Below are 21,331 nucleotides of genomic sequence, written 5' to 3'. Positions count from 1 at the left end.
CCAACCAATTTTGCTGTCAAATGGTGCGCTTTCTCTTCTGAGCCCTGCCATGCGCCCAAACAATTACTTTCCACCACATATGAGGTATCGTCGTACTCAGGAGAAATTGCACAATACGTTTTATGGTACATTTTTTCCTGATACCCTTGTGAAAAAAAAAGCTACGTGGTTCAAGTAACAGTTTTGTGGTGAAAAAAAAAAATTGTATTCATGGCTCAACATTATCAACTTGTGTGGAGTCCCTTGGGGCTCGCTAAACATCTAGATAAATTCCTTGAGGCGTCTAGTTTCCAAAATGGGGTCACTTGTGGGGGAGCTCCATTGTTTAGGCACCTCAGGGGGTCTCCAAATGCAACATTACGTCAGCTAATGATTCCAACCAATTTTGCTGTCAAATGGTGCTTTTTCTCTTCTGAGCCCCGCCATGCGCACAAACAATTACTTTCCACCACATATGAGGTATCTGCGTACTCAGGAGAAAATGCACAATACATTTTATGGTGCATTTTTTACTGATACCCTTGTGAAAAAAAAAGCTACCTAGTTGAAGCAACAGCTTTGTGGTAAAAATTTTTTTTTTCTTTTCACGGCTCAACGTTATAAACTTCTGTGAAACCCCCAGGGGTTCAAAGTGCTCACCAAACATCTAGAAAAATTATTTGAGGGCTCTAGTTTCCAAAATGGGGTAAATTGTGGGGTAGCTCCATTGTTTAGGCACCTCAGGGGGTCTTCAAACCCGACATGGCGTCCGCTAATGAGTGCAGCTAATTTTGCAGTCAAAAATTCAAATGGCGCTCCTTGCCTTCCGAGCCCTGCCATGTACCCAAACATTTGATTTCCACCACATATGGGGTATCTGCGTACTCAGGAGAAAATGCACAATACATTTTATGGTGCATTTTTTACTAATACCCTTGTGAAAAAAAAACTACCTAGTTGAAGCAACAGTTTTGTGGTAAAAAAAAACTTTTTTCTTTTCACAGCTCAACGTTATAAACTTCTGTGAAGCCCCCAGGGGTTCAAAGTGCTCACCAAACATCTAGAAAAATTATTTGAGGGCTCTAGTTTCCAAAATGGGGTAAATTGTGGGGTAGCTCCATTGTTTAGGCACCTCAGGGGGTCTTCAAACCCGACATGGCGTCCGCTAATGAGTGCAGCTAATTTTGCAGTCAAAAATTCAAATGGCGCTCCTTGCCTTCCGAGCCCTGCCGTGTGCCTAAACATTTGATTTCCACCACATATGGGGTATCTGCGTACTCAGGAGAAAATGCACAATACATTTTATGGTGCATTTTTTCCTGATACCCTTGTGAAAAAAAAACCTACCTCGTTGAAGCAACAGTTTTGTGGTAATATTTTTTTTTTTCTTTTCACGGCTCAACGTTATAAACTTCTGTGAAGCCCCCAGAGGTTCAAAGTACTCACCAAACATCTAGAAAAATTATTTGAGGGCTCTAGTTTCCAAAATCGGGTCACTTGTGGGGTAACTCAATTGTTTAGGCACCTCAGGGGGTCTTCAAACCCGACATGGCATCTGCTAATGAGTGCAGCTAATTTTGTGTTCAAAAATTCAAATGGCGCTCCTTCCCTTTCGAACTCTGCCGTGCGCCCAAACAATTGATTTTTACCACATATGGGGTATTAGCGTACTCAGGAGAAAATGCTCAATAAATTGTAGAGTGCACTTTCTCTTTTCTCCCTTGTGAAAATTAAAATTTTATGGCTAAAGTAACATTTTTGTGTTAAAAAGTAAAATTTTCATTTTTTCCTTCCACATTGCTTTGGTTGCTGTGAAGCACCTAAAGGGTTAATAAACTTCTTGGCTGTGGTTTTGAGCAGAGTGAGGGGTGCAGATTTTAGAATGGGGTCACTTTTGGGTATTTTCTGTCACCTCGGCCTCTCAAAGTCACCTCAAATGTGATGTGGTCCCTAAAAAAAATTCTTTTGTAAATTTTGTTGGAAAAATGAGAAATTGCTGATTAACTTTGACCCCGTCTAACTTTCTAACGAAAAAAATTTAGTTTCGAAAATTGCGCTGATGTAAAGTAGACATATGGGAAATGTTATTTAGTAACTATTTTGTGTGACATATTTCTCAGATTTATAGGCATACATTTTCAAAGTTTGAAAATTGCAAAATTTTCAAAATTTCCTAAATTTTCACAAATAAACGCAAAAGATATCGGCCTAAATTTACCACTGTCAGGAAGTACAATATGTCACGAAAAAACAATCTCAGAATCGCCAGGATCCGTTGAAGCGTTCCAGAGTTATAACATGTCAAATTGACACTGGTCAGAATTGCAAAAAATGGTGAAGGGGTTAAATGCGGATTGCACATTTTTTGTTAGTACAATAAACCTCATTTCAATCCAGAAATATTACTCAGTCCATCAGTTATTAGATATATGAAACTGAAATAGCTGTTGCAAAAACCCAAATTGTTATAAAGAAAAAAGGTTAACATTAATATGGGTGCCCAAACTTTTTCATATGACTGTACATACATACACTCAGCTTTATATATTAGACTAGTCCAGGGCCTTACATCTGTCTCTCTATTTCTGTGTCTCTGTGTCTGTCTGTCTCTCTATCTCTGTGTCTCTGTGTCTGTCTGTCTCTCTATCTCTGTGTCTCTGTGTCTGTTTGTCTCTTTATCTCTGTATCTCTGTGGCTGTCTCTCTATCTGTGTATCTGTCTCTGTGTCTGTCTGTCTCTCCATCTCTGTATCTGTCTTTGTGTCTGTTTGTCTCTCTATCTTTGTATCTGTCTCTGTGTCTGTCTCTCTATCTCTGTATCTGTCTCTGTATCTGTCTGTCTCTCTATCTCTGTATCTGTCTCTGTGTCTGTCTGTCTCTTTCCCAGGTCTGTCTCTTTCCCAGGTCTGTCTCTTTCCCAGGTCTGGCTCCCGGTCTATTTTCCTGTCTGTTTTTGTCCATCTCTATGTCTGTGTCTTTTCCTGTCCGTCTTTCCCTGTCTGCCTGTCTGTCTGTCTGTTTCCTTGTCTGTCTCTATCAAGGTCTGTCTCTTTCTCCATCTTTCCTTGTCTGTCTCTCTCTCTGTCTCCTCTTTCCCTATCTGCCTGTCTCTTTCACCGTCTGTCTCTGTCTGTCTCTTTCACCGTCTGTCTGTCTGTCTCTTTCACCGCCTGTCTCTATCTCTCTGTCTCTTTCTCTGTCTGTCTCTGTCTGTCTCTCTATCTGTCTCCCAACCGACATCTTATTACCTCACACATAAGCTTCTTATACTAACAATGTCCTTTGTTCCTATAGCAACAAATCACAGCTGCTATTAAAACCAGTAGTTCCAGGCTCCATTTACTTTAATGGAGGCATGTTTTTTGTTGGGATTTTTATTTTGTGACATACAGTAGTATAATGCTTTAAAAGTCCATTCAGAAGGTAGCCCTAGTGATTGTTGTGTCTATGGGAGTTAAGACGTTTATGCAGGGCTTGTGTGGTGTGACCCATATATTGTTTGCCACATGGGCATTCTACCAGATATATCACATTAGTGAATTGCCAAGTCATTTTTTATTTTAATGCTATTAGTTGTATGGTCCATATTAGATTGGTACATTTATGAGATAGATAGACAGCATAGACATTTGGTAACTCCACATTATATACTCCAGGATTACTTGTGCATAAGAGTGTTTTATTTTTTTGGGATATCATTTTACTAGAAGACAAAATATTTCTCAAAGAGTTGGCTTTTCTGAATGTAACTCCTGGTTTGTCTAGTATACATTCTTTTAATAAGGGATCGTTCTTCAAAATGCCCCAATGTTTGCCAAGAATATTTTTGAGCTCATTACTTTCTGAACTAAAAGTGGTCATTAAATTCATGTCAACATTGCATGGGGAGTCGGGACTCAACCGACTGGATGGAGGGTCTATTCAGATCCTCCTGTTTTAATACCTTGTTTGTAGTGATCGCTCTCCTTAGTTGGATCGTTTTTTCTGTGAATCTATTGCATAGAACTGCACTTTGCTTAGTGAATTCCTCAAGTGTACAATTTCTTCAAATTCTTTTGAATTGGTTACTTCGAGTGTTTCTTAACCATTTGATTAGGTAATTACTGTCATACGTATCCATTAGCATTAACCTTTTTACAAAAAATGTTTTTGTTTGTATCTGGTATGATCATGATAGATAGTAAGATCAAGGAAATCTATACTATCATAGTATTGATATATGTGGGGGAAATCTCTACCCTACACCCCAATGATTGCACGTGAACCATGTTAAAAAAAAGCTTGTAAAATTCCTCGTGAGCTGTCCCAAATGAACCCCTTAACAACCGTGGGCAGTAATATTACGTCCTAGCGGTGATAGTGTTACTGCCCGCGGTCTGCTGCAGACAGCATGTCGCGATCGGCGCACATCTCAGCTCATTTTCACAGCTGAGATGTGTGCCTGTCAGGCACAAGCAGAATCGTTATCTGCTCGTGCCATTTAACCCCTTAAATGGTGCTGTCAATATGTGACAGCGCCATTATAACGGCATCGGCGGTAAACATTTACCGGAAGTCATATGACGTGATCACGTGACTTCCGGTGGTTGTCATGGTAGCACAGGGTCATATGACTCCTGTACCACACATGAATTACTTTCGGTTTCACCCGGCCCAGCGCCGAGTGAGGCAGAAAGTGAGCGTATCTGCATATACACACATTTGGTATTGCCGAGTTCAGAAACACCCGATCTATCAAAATCTAAAATAAATTAATGTGATCAGTAAACGGTAAAGCGGCAAAAAAATTCCAAACACTAAAATTACGTTTTTTTTGTTGTCACAACTTTTGCGCAAAATGCAATAACAGGCGAATAAAACATAGCATCTGCACAAAAATTGTACCGTTAAAAACGTCAGCTCGGGACACAAAAAATAAGCCATCATTGAGCCATAGATCCCGAAAAAAGATAAAGCTATGGGTCACGGAATATGGTGTAAAACGTGCACCACTTTTTTGGACAAATGTCCAATTTTATAAAAGTAAACCTATACATGTTTGGTGTCTACGAACTCGCACTGAATAGGATAACTGAAGTGAGCACTAATATATATATATGAGTGCAAGCCAAAAATACATACTATATATAAGAATAAGGCTGCACATCAAACTTAGATAATGGTATAATGCCTCAAGCATATGGAAAAATATTGGAATATACAATGAAAAATGCTACTTGCTAATTTGAACATGTGAATAATGAATTGCATACCTGCTATGAATATTAGGAAAAAGGAGATATTTAGCAATCGCATTGATCAATGTAACTGAGCCCCAAGGCCTCGTCAAGGCATATCTTGGAATATACAATGAAAAATGCTACTTGCTAATTTGAACATGTGAATAATGAATTGCATACCTGCTATGAATATTCAGTTATATGTAGTTTTTTCTGAATGTGAACACAGCTCCGCCCCTTTCGGCCATGTTTTTTCCATCTCCTATATAAGAAAGTCCTTGGTTACCCCTCTCCACCCATAGCAGTTTTTAATTGCAATGAGATGACACACAGTTAGGGTCACAGAGCTAGGGACCCCAATATAGAGATATGCCTTGACGAGGCCTTGGGGCTCAGTTACATTGATCAATGCGATTGCTAAATATCTCCTTTTTCCTAATATTCATAGCAGGTATGCAATTCATTATTCACATGTTCAAATTAGCAAGTAGCATTTTTCATTGTATATTCCAATATTTTTCCATATGCTTGAGGCATTATACCATTATCTAAGTTTGATGTGCAGCCTTATTCTTATATATAGTATGTATTTTTGGCTTGCACTCATATATATATATTAGTGCTCACTTCAGTTATCCTATTCAGTTATATGTAGTTTTTTCTGAATGTGAACACAGCTCCGCCCCTTTCGGCCATGTTTTTTCCATCTCCTATATAAGAAAGTCCTTGGTTACCCCTCTCCACCCATAGCAGTTTTTAATTGCAATGAGATGACACACAGTTAGGGTCACAGAGCTAGGGACCCCAATATAGAGATATGCCTTGACGAGGCCTTGGGGCTCAGTTACATTGATCAATGCGATTGCTAAATATCTCCTTTTTCCTAATATTCATAGCAGGTATGCAATTCATTATTCACATGTTCAAATTAGCAAGTAGCATTTTTCATTGTATATTCCAATATTTTTCCATATGCTTGAGGCATTATACCATTATCTAAGTTTGATGTGCAGCCTTATTCTTATATACGAACTCGCACTGACCTCAGGCATCACACCAACATATCAGTTTCACTATATATTGAACAGAGTGAATAAAATATCTCAAAAACTATAGTGCTATCGCACATTTTTTGCAATTTTTATGCATTTAGAATTTTTTGCCATTTTCCAGTAAAAAATAGGGTAAAACGTATGGTTTCATTTAAAAGTACATCTCGTTCCGCAAAAAATTAGCCCTCACTTGACCATATTGACTGAAAAATAAAAAAGTTACGGCACTCGGTAAAAGAATGGCGAAAAAAAACCCGAAAGCGAAAAATTGGACGGTCGTGAAGGGGTTAAATCATCAATGTATTTCCTATAGAAAATTATATTACTAAAAAATTGGTGTCATTCATAAAAATGGATTCAAATACAGTCATGAACAAATTTGCGTATGTTGGTACTACTTTAGCACCCATGGCCATCCCAAGTTTCTGATGATAACTTTAGTCTAAAAAAGGGAAATAATTGAGTAAAATAAAAGATAAGCCCTTAATTATGAACTTTTTCTGATCTAAAGGAATCCTATCATCTTATTCTATAAATTGATTGAAACACTCTAGACCTAATTTGTGAGGAATACTGGAATATAATGCAGAGACATCCATGGAAATAAAATGCATTCTTGTCCAGCTTTTTTACCTAGACAGCGGTGCTGCAGCAGCCATTTTCTATGATGACCTCATAGCTTAGTTGAGGTTAGACACAACTGTCACAGGTGAGCCTGTTACGTATATCTATAGTTTTACCACAGATAATACCCTATTTGCACTCATTGTCTCTTTCCAGATATTTATGTACCTGAACCATGGGTACTATGAATCAGACACTGGCTGCACTATTGCAGTAGTGTATGTTTTCTCCTGAAATGCTGTGACAAAAACATATTTTGAGAAACCAACTGGCGATAATGCGACTAGGATGACTAGTCTAAGAGGCAGGTTCTGGGAAGCTTGTCCCTGCCCCACCTCCTAGGACTGACAGGTCTCATCATATGCTCACTCATTAGGAAAGACCTTTAAGTTTGAAGATGTGGGACTGGGATCTGCTTCGTGAACTTGTCACCCTAGTCACATTTTTTGAGCTTCACAAAGTATGCTAAAGGATTTCATAGTAAAACATACATGGCTGCAATAGCGCAGCCAATGTTTAATTCATGCTGCTCATGGCTTAGGCAGCATGAATATCTATTCCTTCAGTGTACGTTTTATTCAAAGTGTTATTTTCTTTTACTGTAGCCCTATGTCTTCAAATTAGATATATCTTTACTTCTTTTTGTATTAGATCTTGTTTTCGTCTATATATTAATCAGTTAGCATAAAATATAGCTATCAATCCCTTACCTGTAGATTTAATCTTGCTTTCTTTAATGCACCGTAGGTAGTTGTAACTGCAATAAAAAGAAATGTATGTACAATAAGTAAAATGAAAAACATTAACTGCATCCATATTTCAAAGTACATATACATTTCCACATGTTGCATAAAAACAGACAAGTATCTGACTTTTGTCCTATCGATTAAAATTCTTCTACCCATATTTGAACAAGAAGTCAGTTTTAATGTCCCGTATGTATTTGTTTTAGCAAGGGCATAAGAGTCTAGAAAAGGGGTGACCATTTTGTTTATTCTTATCTTGTGTATTGCAGCTGCAGGTATTTTCAGTGGCTTTTTTTCACAATTGATCTTTTACATGTAAATTGTGCAGAAAATTCATACATAAATCTACCTAATGAAACTAGAAGTAAATACATGATATATTTATTTTTTGTGTTTTTTAAATAGGCTTTTAAAAATGTTATAATTTATTCAGTACAAAATAGAGACAACTGTTCCTCTAGTTATGTTTTGTGCTGTGCCTTATTACATAGCGTCTAGAAATGCACGGACCCGTGGAAGTTTGGTTCGGCAGCTTCATCTGGACTTTAGATAAAGTTTGGATTGAGACTTGGACTTGAGTTGAACCCCAACGGAAGTCAGTAATTGGGCAGTTCAGGTCTCCGCCCACATGAAGCCAGCCATATACAGATCACTTACGGGGGAGGGTGGGCGGAGGTTTTACCTTTTATTTTCCTGCACACTACATCCGATCATGGTGTGATTACCTTCACTGCGAGCGGCTCACACTGGGCTCAGCACCAAGCATAGAGCACACAGTGACACTCCGAATCCGAACTTTGTGTTTTTTTGTAAAGTCTGTGTTTGATACGAACAATGAAACTTGGGTTTGTTCATCTCTCATAGCGTCCTCTGTTATGTACAGCACTGTCCCATTATTACAAAGTATTATCTTTTGTTGGGAATAAAACAAGTTCACTGTAAAAGTATTGAAATATCTCCAGGAATATACTAAATGTGTGTCAATGACAAATCCAATTGGAATAAGATTTAAATGTGTAAAGTGCATATGGTTAAAACGTAACAATGTTTAAGGTACTATTTTTTAAAAAAGAGAAAAATCATTCACGTGATACTAACAAATAGCACACATTTAAAGAGAGAAGTCAGATTCTCACCAAATAATTGTAGTCATGTTACATTCAAGTTGTGTAGAAAGAAACCTTTCTGGCACATGTATGGGTATGGAAAAGATTTTTTAACTTTATGTGTAATTTTATCTGCAAAAACTCAAACCGTCAGTTTGACAAGGTAATATGATCCTGAGGTAGACTAGAGTGGGAATGTTTTGCAGAAGCTAGGCACAAAGTTTAATTCTGGTGCCAAGGGTTAAGAGGAGACAGGGAGAGTCTATGAGACTGAAGGAATGTCGAGTGAATAATGTATATTGTAAAGTACACCTTTATATGTATAAATCAGGGGTGGGCAATTAATTTTCCCATGGGGCCGCATGAGAAATTGGGATTGGTTTAGAGGGCCGGACTAATATAATTACCTCAGTTCTACCCAATATACTACATCACTACACCCCCTCCATATACTACACCTGTAATAAACTACATCACTACACCCCCCATATACTACACCTGTATTATACTACATCACTACACCCCCTCCATATACTACACCTGTAATAAACTACACCACTACACCCCCCATATACTACACCTGTATTATACTACATCACTACACCCCCTCCATATACTACACCTGTAATAAACTACATCACTACACCCCTATATACTATACCTGTATTATACTACACTCCCTCCATATACCTGTAATATACTACACCCCCATATACACCTGTATTATACTACACTACTATATAATACACCTCCGATATACTACATCATTACACCCCATATACTACACCTGTAATATACTACACCTCCATATAGCACACCTGTAATATACTACATCACTACATCCCATATAGTACACCTGTAATATACTACATCACTACACCCCTATATACACCTGTAATATACTACATCACTACACCCCTATATACACCTGTAATATACTACATCACTACACCCCTATATACACCTGTAATATACAACATCACTACACCCCTATATACACCTGTAATATACTACATCACTACACCCCATATACTACACCTGTAATATACTACACCTCAATATAGCACACCTGTAATATACTACACCTCCATATAGTACACCTGTAATATACTACACCTCAATATAGCACACCTGTAATATACTACACCTCCATATAGCACACCTGTAATATACTACATCACTACACCCCTATATAGCACACCTGTAATATACTACACCTCCATATAGCACACCTGTAATATACTACATCACTACACCCCTATATAGCACACCTGTAATATACTACACCTCCATATAGCACACCTGTAATATACTACACCTCAATATAGCACACCTGTAATATACTACACCTCCATATAGCACACCTGTAATATACTACATCACTACACCCCTATATAGCACACCTGTAATGTACTACACCTCCATATAGCACACCTGTAATATACTACACCTCCATATAGCACACCTGTAATATACTACACCTCCATATAGCACACCTGTAATATACTACACCTCCATATAGCACACCTGTAATATACTACACCTCCATATAGCACACCTGTAATATACTACACCTCCATATAGCACACCTGTAATATACTACATCACTATACCCCCATATACTACACCACTATATACACCTCCATATAGCACACCTGTAATATACTACACCTGCACCCCCATATCACACACACTACACCCCATACAGCCTGCACCCCCATATCACACACACTACACCCCATACAGCCTGCACCCCCATATCACACACACTACACCCCCATATGTCACACACCCTGCCCACATATCTCACCCTGCCTGTACCCCCAACTTACCCCTCTCAAACACTCTGCACCCCTTCACATCCTTTTGTCAGTCTGCAGCCCTCATATGCCACTCACCCTGTAGCTCCATCTTCCCTCATATGCACTCACCCTGCAGCCCTCCTCCCCCTCATGTCCCCTCTTTTCTTATTACCAGTCATCATGTGTCCACATCTCCTTCAGCATTCAGCATGTCTTGCTTTCTCCCCGGCAATCCTGTCTCCTCCCACACAGTCACATGGGCGTGACATCATCGCAGGTCCTGGAAGATGAATTATTCCGTCTGCTCTGCTGTGCTGCTCCTTCTCCTGCACTGACTGTGCGGACCTGCACAGGATCTCTCCCTACTCGGCATGCTGCAGCCCGGCTCCACTGCACCGGCTGAAGACGGGCGGGCCGGTCACAAAGAGCAGGCGGGCCGGATGTGGCCCGCGGGCCGCCCGTTGCCCAGGTCTGGTATAAATGCATGTTTGGTCAATATTAAGGACTGGCACATGACTTATTCCTTCGAAAGACAATACTAAGGACCAGGGGGCATTAACTGCGATTGGAAGAAAAATGATTCCGGCAGCTAAATAGGAAAGGGTTCTTTACAGTTAGAGCAGTCAGACTGTGGAATGCCCTACTACAAGAGGTAGTAATGGCAGACACTATAACAGCTTTTAAAAAAGGGCTGGATGATTTCCTCAGTTCACAGCATTGTCAGTTATAAATGACAACGAAAAAATGTATAATTGGTGAAGGAAGGATGAACTAGATGGACCTAGGTCATTTTTCAACCTATGTAACTATGTAACTATGAAAATTTCCTTCATTACCCACTTTATTACAAAAAAATCAACGCAGGTCCTCTGTAGTCCAGGGAATCCGCCGGTGGTGAAAAAGGGCACTTGTGTTGTTTTATTTCTCTGTGTTTGCATGTTTCTGTTTTTTTTCAATTTAGCATTTGTGAACTACGGGCTGACCTGTATGGATTTTGTTTTGTAAAAAAGTGGTGAATGAGGGAAAGGTTCAGAAGTCTTAATTGTAGTAATTGATTTTTATGCGTGTGTTTTTGGGGGCATTACTGTATTAGTACTCCATTACTAACACCAGATCTTGATGCTAGCTGAAACTACACAGCTGACATCAGCCCCATAAACTATTACCCCATTATCCACTGCACAAGGGCAATCGGGAAGAGCTGAGTCAAATAGCCAGACTTGAAGCATCCCATAATGCTCCATTCCTGGGGCGGCTGCGGGCCTATATTCTTAAGCTGGGAAGGGCCCAATAACCATGGACGTTCCCAGCCTGATAACATCAGCTCCCAGCTGTCAACTTTGCCTTTGCTATTTATCAAAAATTGGATGGACTCCACGTCGATTTTTCCATTTAATTATTTATTTGGTTAAATAGAAAGCTGTACAGTCATGGCCAAAAGTTTTGAGAATGCTACAAATATTAATTTTTACAAAGTCTACTGCTTAAGTTTTTCTAATGGCAATTTGCATATACTCCAGAATGTCATAAAGAGTGATCAGCTTAACAGCAATTACTTGCAAAGTCAATATTGGCTAAGAAAATGAACTTTAACCCCCAAAACACATTTCAACAGCATTGCATTCCTGCCTTAAAAGGAGCAGCTAACATTGTTTTAGTGATTGTTCCATTAACACAGGTGTGGGTGTTGATGAGGACAGGGCTGGCAATCAATCAGTCATGATTAAGTAAGAATGACACCACTGGACACTTTAAAAGGAGGCTGGTGCTTGGTATCATTGTTTCTCTTCAGTTAACCATGGTTATCTCTAAAGAAACACGTGCAGCCATCATTGCTCTGCACAAAAATGGCCTAATTGGGAAGAGTATCGCAGCTACAAAGATTGCACCTCAGTCAACAATCTAGCGCATCATCAAGAACTTCAAGGAGAGAGCTTCCATTGTTGCCAAAAAGGCTCCAGGGCGCCCAAGAAGGACCAGCAAACGCCAGGAAACTGTTTCAGCTGCGGGTTCGGACTACCAGCAGTGCCGAGCTAGCTCAGCAATGGCAGCAGGCTGGTGTGAGTGTTTCTGCATGCACTGTGAGGTGGAGACTCTTTGAGCAAGGCCTGGTTTCAAGGAGGGCAGCAAAGAAGCCACTTCTCTCCAGAAAAAACATCAGGGACCGACTGATATTCTGCAAAAGGTACAGGGAGTGGACTGCTGAGGACTGGGGTAAAGTCATTTTCTCAGATGAATCCCCTTTTCGATTGTTTGGGACATCTAGAAAACAGCTTATTAGGAGAAGAGGTGAGCGCTACCACCAGTCTTGTCTCATGCCAACTGTTAAGCATCCTGAAACGATTCATGTGTGGGGTTGCTTCTCAGCCAAGGGAATCGGTTCACTCACAGTCTTGCCTAAAAACACAGCCATGAATAAAGAATGGTACCAGAATGTCCTCCAAGAGCAACTTCTCCCAACTGTCCAAGAACAGTTTGGCGCCCAACAATGCCTTTTCCAGCATGATGGAGCACCTTGCCATAAGGCAAAGGTGATCACTAAATGGCTCATGGAACAAAACATAGAGATTTTGGGTCCATGGCCTGGAAACTCCACAAATCTTAATCCCATTGAGAACTTGTGGGCAATCATCAAGAGACGGGTGGACAAACAAAAACCAACAAATTCTGGTAAAATGCAAGCATTGCTTATGCAAGAATGGACAGCTATCAGTCAGGATTTGGTCCAGAAGTTGATTGAGAGCATGCCAGGGAGAATTGCAGAGGTCCTGAAGAAGAAGGGTCAACACTGCAAATATTGACTTGCTGCATTAAATCATTCTAACTGTCAATATAACCTTTTGGTACTCATAATATGATTGCAATTATATTTCTGTATGTGATGTAAACATCAGACAAACACAATTAAAAACCAGAGGGCAACAGATCATGTGAAAAAACAATTTTGGTGTCATTCTCAAAACTTTTGGCCATGACCGTATATGCTATCAAACAGTCTATTTCTCTATTATCTACCATATATCTATATATTTATCTATCATCTTTCATATTTTCACATCTATAACACATAAAAATCATTCATTTCTTGAATGCTTTTTATTCCGGTACGTCACATGGACAGCATACAGATAGCACGCAGACAACATACAGATGACACACACGTACACACGCATGGCACACATGATAGCACAAATATGACACACCCGTACACATGGATGGCCACACAGATGGTCAAAGCGGACCGTGCCACACGTGCATTTTTTATGCTCATGTGTGAAGGGGGCTTTATTATGAGAATGGAATAAGATATATTTCTGTATAGGATTTTAAATACAAAAAAATGTGTCTTGTGTGGATTTCCATGATTATATTCTATAGTACGAGAATCAGGAGAACCCGGTGTGCTCACATTGGAACTCAACCAAATCTTTCTATGTACATTTGTGCATATTTTAAAATTCACATTCCATGTCAATAATAATCTGAAAAATATCTGCAATCCATAGTTGAGTTTTGTTTATTCTCTTTTACTTGTCTATTACCGTATATTTCGGACTATAAGACGCACCGGACTATAAGACGCACCCTGATTTTAGAGGAGGAAAATAGGAAAATAAAACTTTAAGCAAAAAAATGTGGTCATGACACACTGTTATGGGGCGAGGATCTGCTGCTGACACTGTTATGGGGGTGTAGAAAGAGGAAAAAACGGCACTCACCAAATCGTTGCTGTGCAGGTTGCAGCTTTATTTCAAGCGCAAAGGTTACATGTGCGGTGGGGGCTGGTGGGGAGGGAGAGGACGCCGGACACGTCAGACGGCGGCCGTTTCGCACTTACACAGTGCTTCAGCTGGAGACCAGCTGAAGCACTGTGTAAGTGCGAAACGGCCGCCGTCTGACGTGTCCGGCGTCCTCTCCCTCCCCACCAGCCCCCACCGCACATGTAACCTTTGCGCTTGAAATAAAGCTGCAACCTGCACAGCAACGATTTGGTGAGTGCCGTTTTTTCCTCTTTCTACATTGGATATAATCTGACCTTTATGCATATGTGCACCCCGGATCAGCTGTGATTCAGCCTGCATGCTTGGATTCACAAAAAGTCCATGGTTGTTGCTGAGTAGTGCCCTGCCCTCCTCTCATCCACTTTGACTGTTATGGGGGTAATGTCCCCAAATTCTCTACTAAGGTACCCCATCCTGGTAATGATCCTCCTGCCTTGTATATGATCCTGCTATAAACCCCCATCCTGCTCATATACCCCCATCCTGCTTATATACCAGCATCCTGCTCATATTCCCCCATCCTATTCATATACCCCATCCTGTTCACATACCCCCATCCTGTTCATATTCCCCCATCCTGCTCATATACTCCCATCCTGTTCATATACCCCCATCCTGCTCATATACTCCCATCCTGTTCATATACCCTCATCCTGTTCATATACCCCCCATCCATCCTGCTCATATACTCCCATCCTGTTCATATACCCCCATCCTGTTCATATACCCCCCCATCCATCCTGCTCATATACTCCCATCCTGTTCATATACCCCCATCCTGATCATATACCCCCCATCCATCCTGCTCATATACTCCCATACTGTTCATATACCCCCATCCTGTTCATATACCCCCCATCCTGTTCATATACTCCCCATCCGTCCTGCTCATATACTCCCATCCTGTTCATATACCCCCATCCTGTTCATATACCTTCCATCCATCCTGCTCATATACTCCCATCCTGTTCATATACTCCCATCCTGTTCATATACCCCCATCCTGTTCATATACTTCCATCCTGTTCATATACCCCCCATCCCTCCTGCTCATATACTCCCATCCTGCTATATGCCCCCATCGTGCTCATATACCATCCTGGTATATGACCTGTATCCTATAGCACAGAGAAAAAAACCCAAACGTTTATACTCACCTTTTCCTCACTCCCTGCAGCCGATCATCTTCCTCTCTGCACCACTGACCTCTGTGTGTGTGTGTGTATGTGTGGAGCCGTTCCCCTGCAGCGCGCGATGTCTTCCTGTCTGTGCCGATCAGCTGACCGACACAGATCAGCTGACCGGCACAGACAGGAAGACATCGCGTGCTGCAGGGGAACGGCTCCACACACGGGGACGGGTGAGTGTACTGATTCACTGCACCCCGCACTGATGATGACGCGAGGGGGGCAGTGAATACAGCCGCACATGATCACTCCAGGCTGTAATTGCCAGGGGTGATCATGCAGGCCGGCTCTTTACTATGCGCGCGTCCCCGCTCGTCCTCCCGCCCACCTGTCATCGCCGGCTTCTGCGCTAAGAAATGGGCGGGAGGATGGGCGTGCATATGTAATGAGCGGGCACACGTGGTCACAGCAGGCTGCTACAGCCTGCTCGTGCCCCCGATGACCCGCTCCACCACAGCACCTCATTCCCCGCAGCCACAGTCAGACCATAGGACGCACCCCCAACTTTCCCCCAACATTTGGGGGAAAAAAAGGGCGTCTTATGGTCCGAAAAATACGGTACTCTTTTCCTTTTTTTTATTTTTTATTCCATTTCCCCATTATCTCATCCGATTTTGGTGCAGAGGTTGGGTTTTTAAGTGTTTTTATAGTACAGAAAAGCTTTGAATTTGCCCTTATAAAAGTATCTGCAGTTTTCCCCTGCATTTCATTAAGCTCCACATCGAAACCTCTAGAGAAAATAAAGCAGAGATTGGCAGAGTTCAGCGGCGTCTTTTCACATCCACTTTGCTTGGAAAGGTAAACACAGCAGAATTTCTGTGCAAAAAATCAGCAGAAAAACCCAGCATTTACGCTACAGACTAAATGTCCAAGCAAAGTGGATATGATTTCATTAAATCTCCGCCCGCTGAGTGTCTAATGATGCTGCTTAACTGGGCGCTTTTGGTGTTTTTTTTCTCTATAGGCTTCTTTGTGGGGCCTGAAGAAAACGCAAAGAAAAAAAAGTGCTACTACATTTTTAAATGCAGAATCAAAGATTTTTCTGTAGTATTAAAACCCAGATTCACATCTGCAACAAACATATCAAATATAGCGGAAAGGCATAAAAAACACCAGCAAAAACTCCATAATCAGTGAAGATTGTTACTCTATTGCTTGGTGTGGACACCTGGAGAAAAACCCAGCATTTACGCTACATGTGAACATGGCCTCAGCGATACATTTTTTAAGGGTTTAAGGCCCTGTGCTCACTGGGAAATTTGCTTTTCTTAAGAAAAATCCGCACCCTCTGGCAGAATTCCGCACTCGCTGCAAAAACCGCGGTAAAAGCACACCCACGGTTTTTCCGCGGTTTGGTTGTTGCGGTTTTTTACTATTATCTATGGCAAAAACGCAGGTACCTGTGGAAAAGAAGTGACATGCTACTTCTTTTTTGCTGCAGAAAAGCTGCAGAATTTCTGCAGCAAAACCTATAGGAAAAAAGACTCAGTGTGTGCACAGCATTTGGTTTTTTCATAGATTTTGCTGGGGAAGGACTGCAGAAAGGTTATGAACAAAAACGCAGTGTGCGCACAGGGCCTAATACAGAAAAAGAATCAATCATGCCATGTTTTTACACCATATACTAACCCCATAAATAATCTGATCACTGTGTTGTACGAGTCATTACAATTACAGGGGCACAAAATATGTCCATGTTATTTCCTAATTTGTGATGTTTATTATTTTTTAAAAATATCATTAAAATTACAATATTCAGTTTTTTTATTATTTTTAGAAATGTTATTAAAAGAAAAAAAATCTCTTCTTTATTGTCCCTGTAGAATACAGGACATAGAGATGAACTGCTCTGTACAATGGATCTCTATGTCCAGTGCAATCTGCTTGTGGAGGCAGAGGCTGCACTGCAGCTTCAAGTATAGAAAATCCTCCCTGTTATATCACCAGAGTATGGCTCAACATCCTAGGGCTCCTGTTAAAATGTATGAGAGTTGGTGGCTTGAGACCAATGGAGGGATTAAATTGTTTATTTTCTCATTATTTTATAGTAACTTTTTAGGATAAAAAAAATCGGACTTTATTCACCTACATCTAATATATAAAGCTGAATGTGTGTATGTCCGGGATTGGCATATATATATATATATATATATATATATTTATATATATATATATATATATATAAACTAGCTGTACTACTATATCTCTCTGTCTCTCTCTATCTCTTTGTCTGTCTGTCTCTTTCCCTGTCTGTCTCTGACTGTCTCTGTCTCTTTCTCCGTCTGTCTCAATCTGTTCCCCTGTCTGTCTATCTATCTCTTTCCCTGTCTGTCTATCTATCTCTGTCACTTTCCCTGTCTGTCTCTTTCCCTGTCTGTCTCTTTCCCTCTCTTTCCCTGTCTGTCTCTTTCCCTCTTTTCCCTGTCTGTCTCTTTTCCTCTGTCTCTTACCCTGTCTGTCTCTTACCCTGTCTGACTCTTTCCCTCTCTTTCCCTGTCTGTCTGTTTCCCTGTGTCTGTCTCTGTCTCTTTGTCTGTGTCTGTCTCTTTACCTGTCTGTGTCTGTCCATTAACCTATCTCTCGCTTTCCCTCCCTGTCTGTCTCTTTCCCTGTCAGTCTGTCTCTTTGTCTGTGTCTGTCTCTTTGTGTCTGTCTCTTACCCTGTCTATGTCTGTTTCTTACCCCGTCTGTGTCTGTCTCTTTCCCTGGCTGCATCTGTCTCTTTCCCTGGCTGCATTGTGACACGCCAACATTCCATATAAGGGCATGGCTGCGCATTCTTCTGAAGTTCTGGCTACACTGTGGCTCCCAGCTCCATTCGCTTTAATGGAGGCAGGTTTTTTGGCAAATAACTGTAAAGCGTGGAGTTAAAATTTCCCCTCAAAACATAGCCTATGACGCTCTCCGGGTCCAGAAGTGTGAGTGTGCAAAATTCTGTGGATGTAGCTGCGACGGTGCGGATGCCAATCCCGGACATACACACACACACACATACACATACACACACACACACACACACACACACACATACACACACATTCAGCTTTATATTATATATATATATATAAGTTTGGGCACCCCTATTACTGTTAACCTTTTTTCTTTATAACAATTTGGGTTTTTGCAGCAGCTATTTCAGTTTCATATATCTAATAAATGATGGACTCAGTAATATTTCAGGATTGAAATGAGGTTTATTGTACTAACAGAAAATGTGCAATCTGCATTTAAACATAATTTGAATGGTGCAAAAGTATGGGCACCTCAACATAAAAGTGACATTAATATTTTGTAGATCCTCCTTTTGCAAAAATCACAGCCTCTAGTCGCTTCCTGTAGCTTTTAATGAGTTCCTAGATCCTGGATGAAGGTATATTTGACCATTCCTGTTTACAAAACAATTCCAGTTCAGTTAAGTTTGATGGTCGCCGAGCATGGACAGCACGCTTCAAATCATCCCACAGATGTTCAATGATATTCAGTTCTGGGGACTGGTATGGCCATTCCAGAACATTGTAATTGTTCCTCTGCATGAATGTCTGAGTAGATTTGGAGTGGGGTTTTGGATCACTGTCTTGCTGATATCCATCCCCTGTGTAACTTCAACTTTGTCACTGATTCTTGCACATTATTGTCAAGAATCTGCTGATACTGAGTTTAATCCATGCGACCCTCAACTTTCACAAGATTCCCGGTGCTGGCATTGGCCACACAGCCCCAAAGCATGATGGAACCTCCACCAAATTTTACTGTGGGTAGCAAGTGCATTTCTTGGAATGCCGTGTTTCTTTGCCTCCATGCTTGATTGCTCTCAGTGAGAGAAAACCTTTTACTTTGCCTCCATGCATAACGCTTTTTTGTATGACCAAACAACTCAATCTTTGTTTCATCAGTCCACAGGAGCTTCTTCCAAAATGTAACTGGCTTGTCCAAATGTGCTTTTGCATACCTCAGGCGACTCTTTTTGTGGCGTGCTTTCAGAAACGGCTTCTTTTGCATCACTCTCCCATACAGCTTCTCCTTGTGCAAAAGTGCGCTGTATAGTTGACCGATGCACATTGACACCATCTGCAGCAAGATGATGCTGCAGGTCTTTGGAGGTGGTCTGTGGATTGTCCTTGACTGTTCTCACCATTTTTCTTCTCTGCCTTTCTGATATTTTTCTTGGCCTGCCACTTCTGGGCTTAACAAAAACTGTACCTGTGTTTTTCCTTTTTCCTTACTATGTTCCTCACAGTGGAAACTGACAGTTTAAATCTCTGAGACAACTTTTTGTATCCTTCCCCTGAACAACTATGTTGAATAATCTTTGTTTTCAGATCATTTGAGAGTTGTTTTGAGGAGCCCATGATGCTACTCTTCATAGGAGATTCAAATAGGAGAACAACTTGCAAGTGGCCACCTTAAATACCTTTTCTCATGATTGGATACACCTGCCTATGAAGTTCAAAGCTCAATGAGGTTAGAAAACCAATTTAGTGCTTCAGTAAGTCAGAAAAAAGTAGTTAGGAGTATTCAAATCAAGAAATTGATAAGGGTGCCCATACTTTTGCACCTGTCAAATTTTGTTTTAAAGGCAGATTGCACATTTTCTGTTAGTACAATAAACCTCATTTCAATCCAGAAATATTACTCAGTCCATCAGTTATTAGATATATGAAACTGAAATAGCTGTTTCAAAAACCAAAATTGTTATAAAGAAAAAAGTTTAACTTTAATGGGGGTGCCCAAACTTTTTCATATGACTGTATATATATATATATATATATATATATATATACCTACCGTATTTTTCGTATTATAATGTGACACCCCTGGACTAGTCAGGGCATCACAGGGTACTGCGCGCTCCTTATCCTTAGTGCAGGACTCAACCCCTCTTGCTTCTGGATTCCTAACTTACAGTACTGCCTCCATCAGCATCAAAAAATCCCAATGACACTTCACATCACACCCTGTCAGACACACCAGTGGGCTGCTGAGCTGGAATAGGGACGCCTGTTATGTTTCGGAACCATGGAAGACCACCACAAATCATTGGCAAAAGGTGACAAGAGGATTGGCAACTAATCTGGCCGCCATCCCTTTACTAACCATCACAACTAGAAGTAGCCAGACTCCAAGATGGCCGCGGGCAGAGGCAGACGTGCATAACAGAGCTCCTGCATAATCCATGAGCATCATGCCTTTCTGTCCACCATCAAACCTGTTGAGACACCCTATTTTCATCTGAGGGGCCTCACAAGCTTGTTTGCATCTTCATTACTGAGCCCGGTTCACATCAGGACCCTTCAGGATTCAACTTGATCACTGCGGCCTGTTGAAGCCTTGGAGGCAGCTGGGGCACTGAACGGCAGGACTCCCACAGAAGATAAACCTGCCGGCGGAGGACCGGTGAGTCACCAACGGTGCAGGCAGAGTGTACCAGAGGCCGACAGCATTGAGACCCCGACCTAAGCAGGGGGAGCCACCAAGAGATGTCATTTGCCGCTTCTTGGACTACAGAATTAAAGAACTTACACTCAAAAAAGCTAGAGAGGCCGACTCCATAAGTTATGAGGGCTCAAAAATCCTGATATTTTAAGACCTCGCCTCCACCACTCTAACCAAGAGGCGATTACTAAAACCCTTTACAGAAGTGTTACGCCAAAACCAATTTCCATACCGCTGGCTATTTCCATTCGGCATTGCAATAATGGCGAAAGGGAAACACTATCAAGGCAGAACATCTGCAGAAATAAGACGAATCTTTGAAAATCTGGGGATCATTCTGGAGGAATACCCTGAGCTAGAAATTCACCATTCAACATCAGCATTACAGCACCTCCCAGAATC

General features: G+C 41.0%; 1 protein-coding gene across 7 annotated transcripts in view; it reads right to left on the bottom strand.

Moving 5' to 3' along the window:
• The window catches only part of PDE4DIP (phosphodiesterase 4D interacting protein), a 1,984,767-nt gene that overhangs the window by 80,246 nt on the left and 1,883,190 nt on the right, over positions 1-21,331 (bottom strand). For all 7 annotated transcript variants that reach the window (XM_075321961.1, XM_075321954.1, XM_075321957.1 and 4 more), the window contains one exon: positions 7,584-7,630. In XM_075321961.1, coding sequence (XP_075178076.1) covers positions 7,607-7,630 — 24 coding nt within the window. In that variant the 3' untranslated portion in view covers positions 7,584-7,606. The remainder of the gene's footprint in view (positions 1-7,583; positions 7,631-21,331) is intronic.

This window comes from Anomaloglossus baeobatrachus, chromosome 8 (genome assembly GCF_048569485.1).
Source record: "Anomaloglossus baeobatrachus isolate aAnoBae1 chromosome 8, aAnoBae1.hap1, whole genome shotgun sequence".
NCBI lineage: Eukaryota > Metazoa > Chordata > Amphibia > Anura > Aromobatidae > Anomaloglossus > Anomaloglossus baeobatrachus.
Note: the sequence above shows the minus strand (reverse complement) of the source record. Positions and strands in the feature narration are given on the sequence as shown.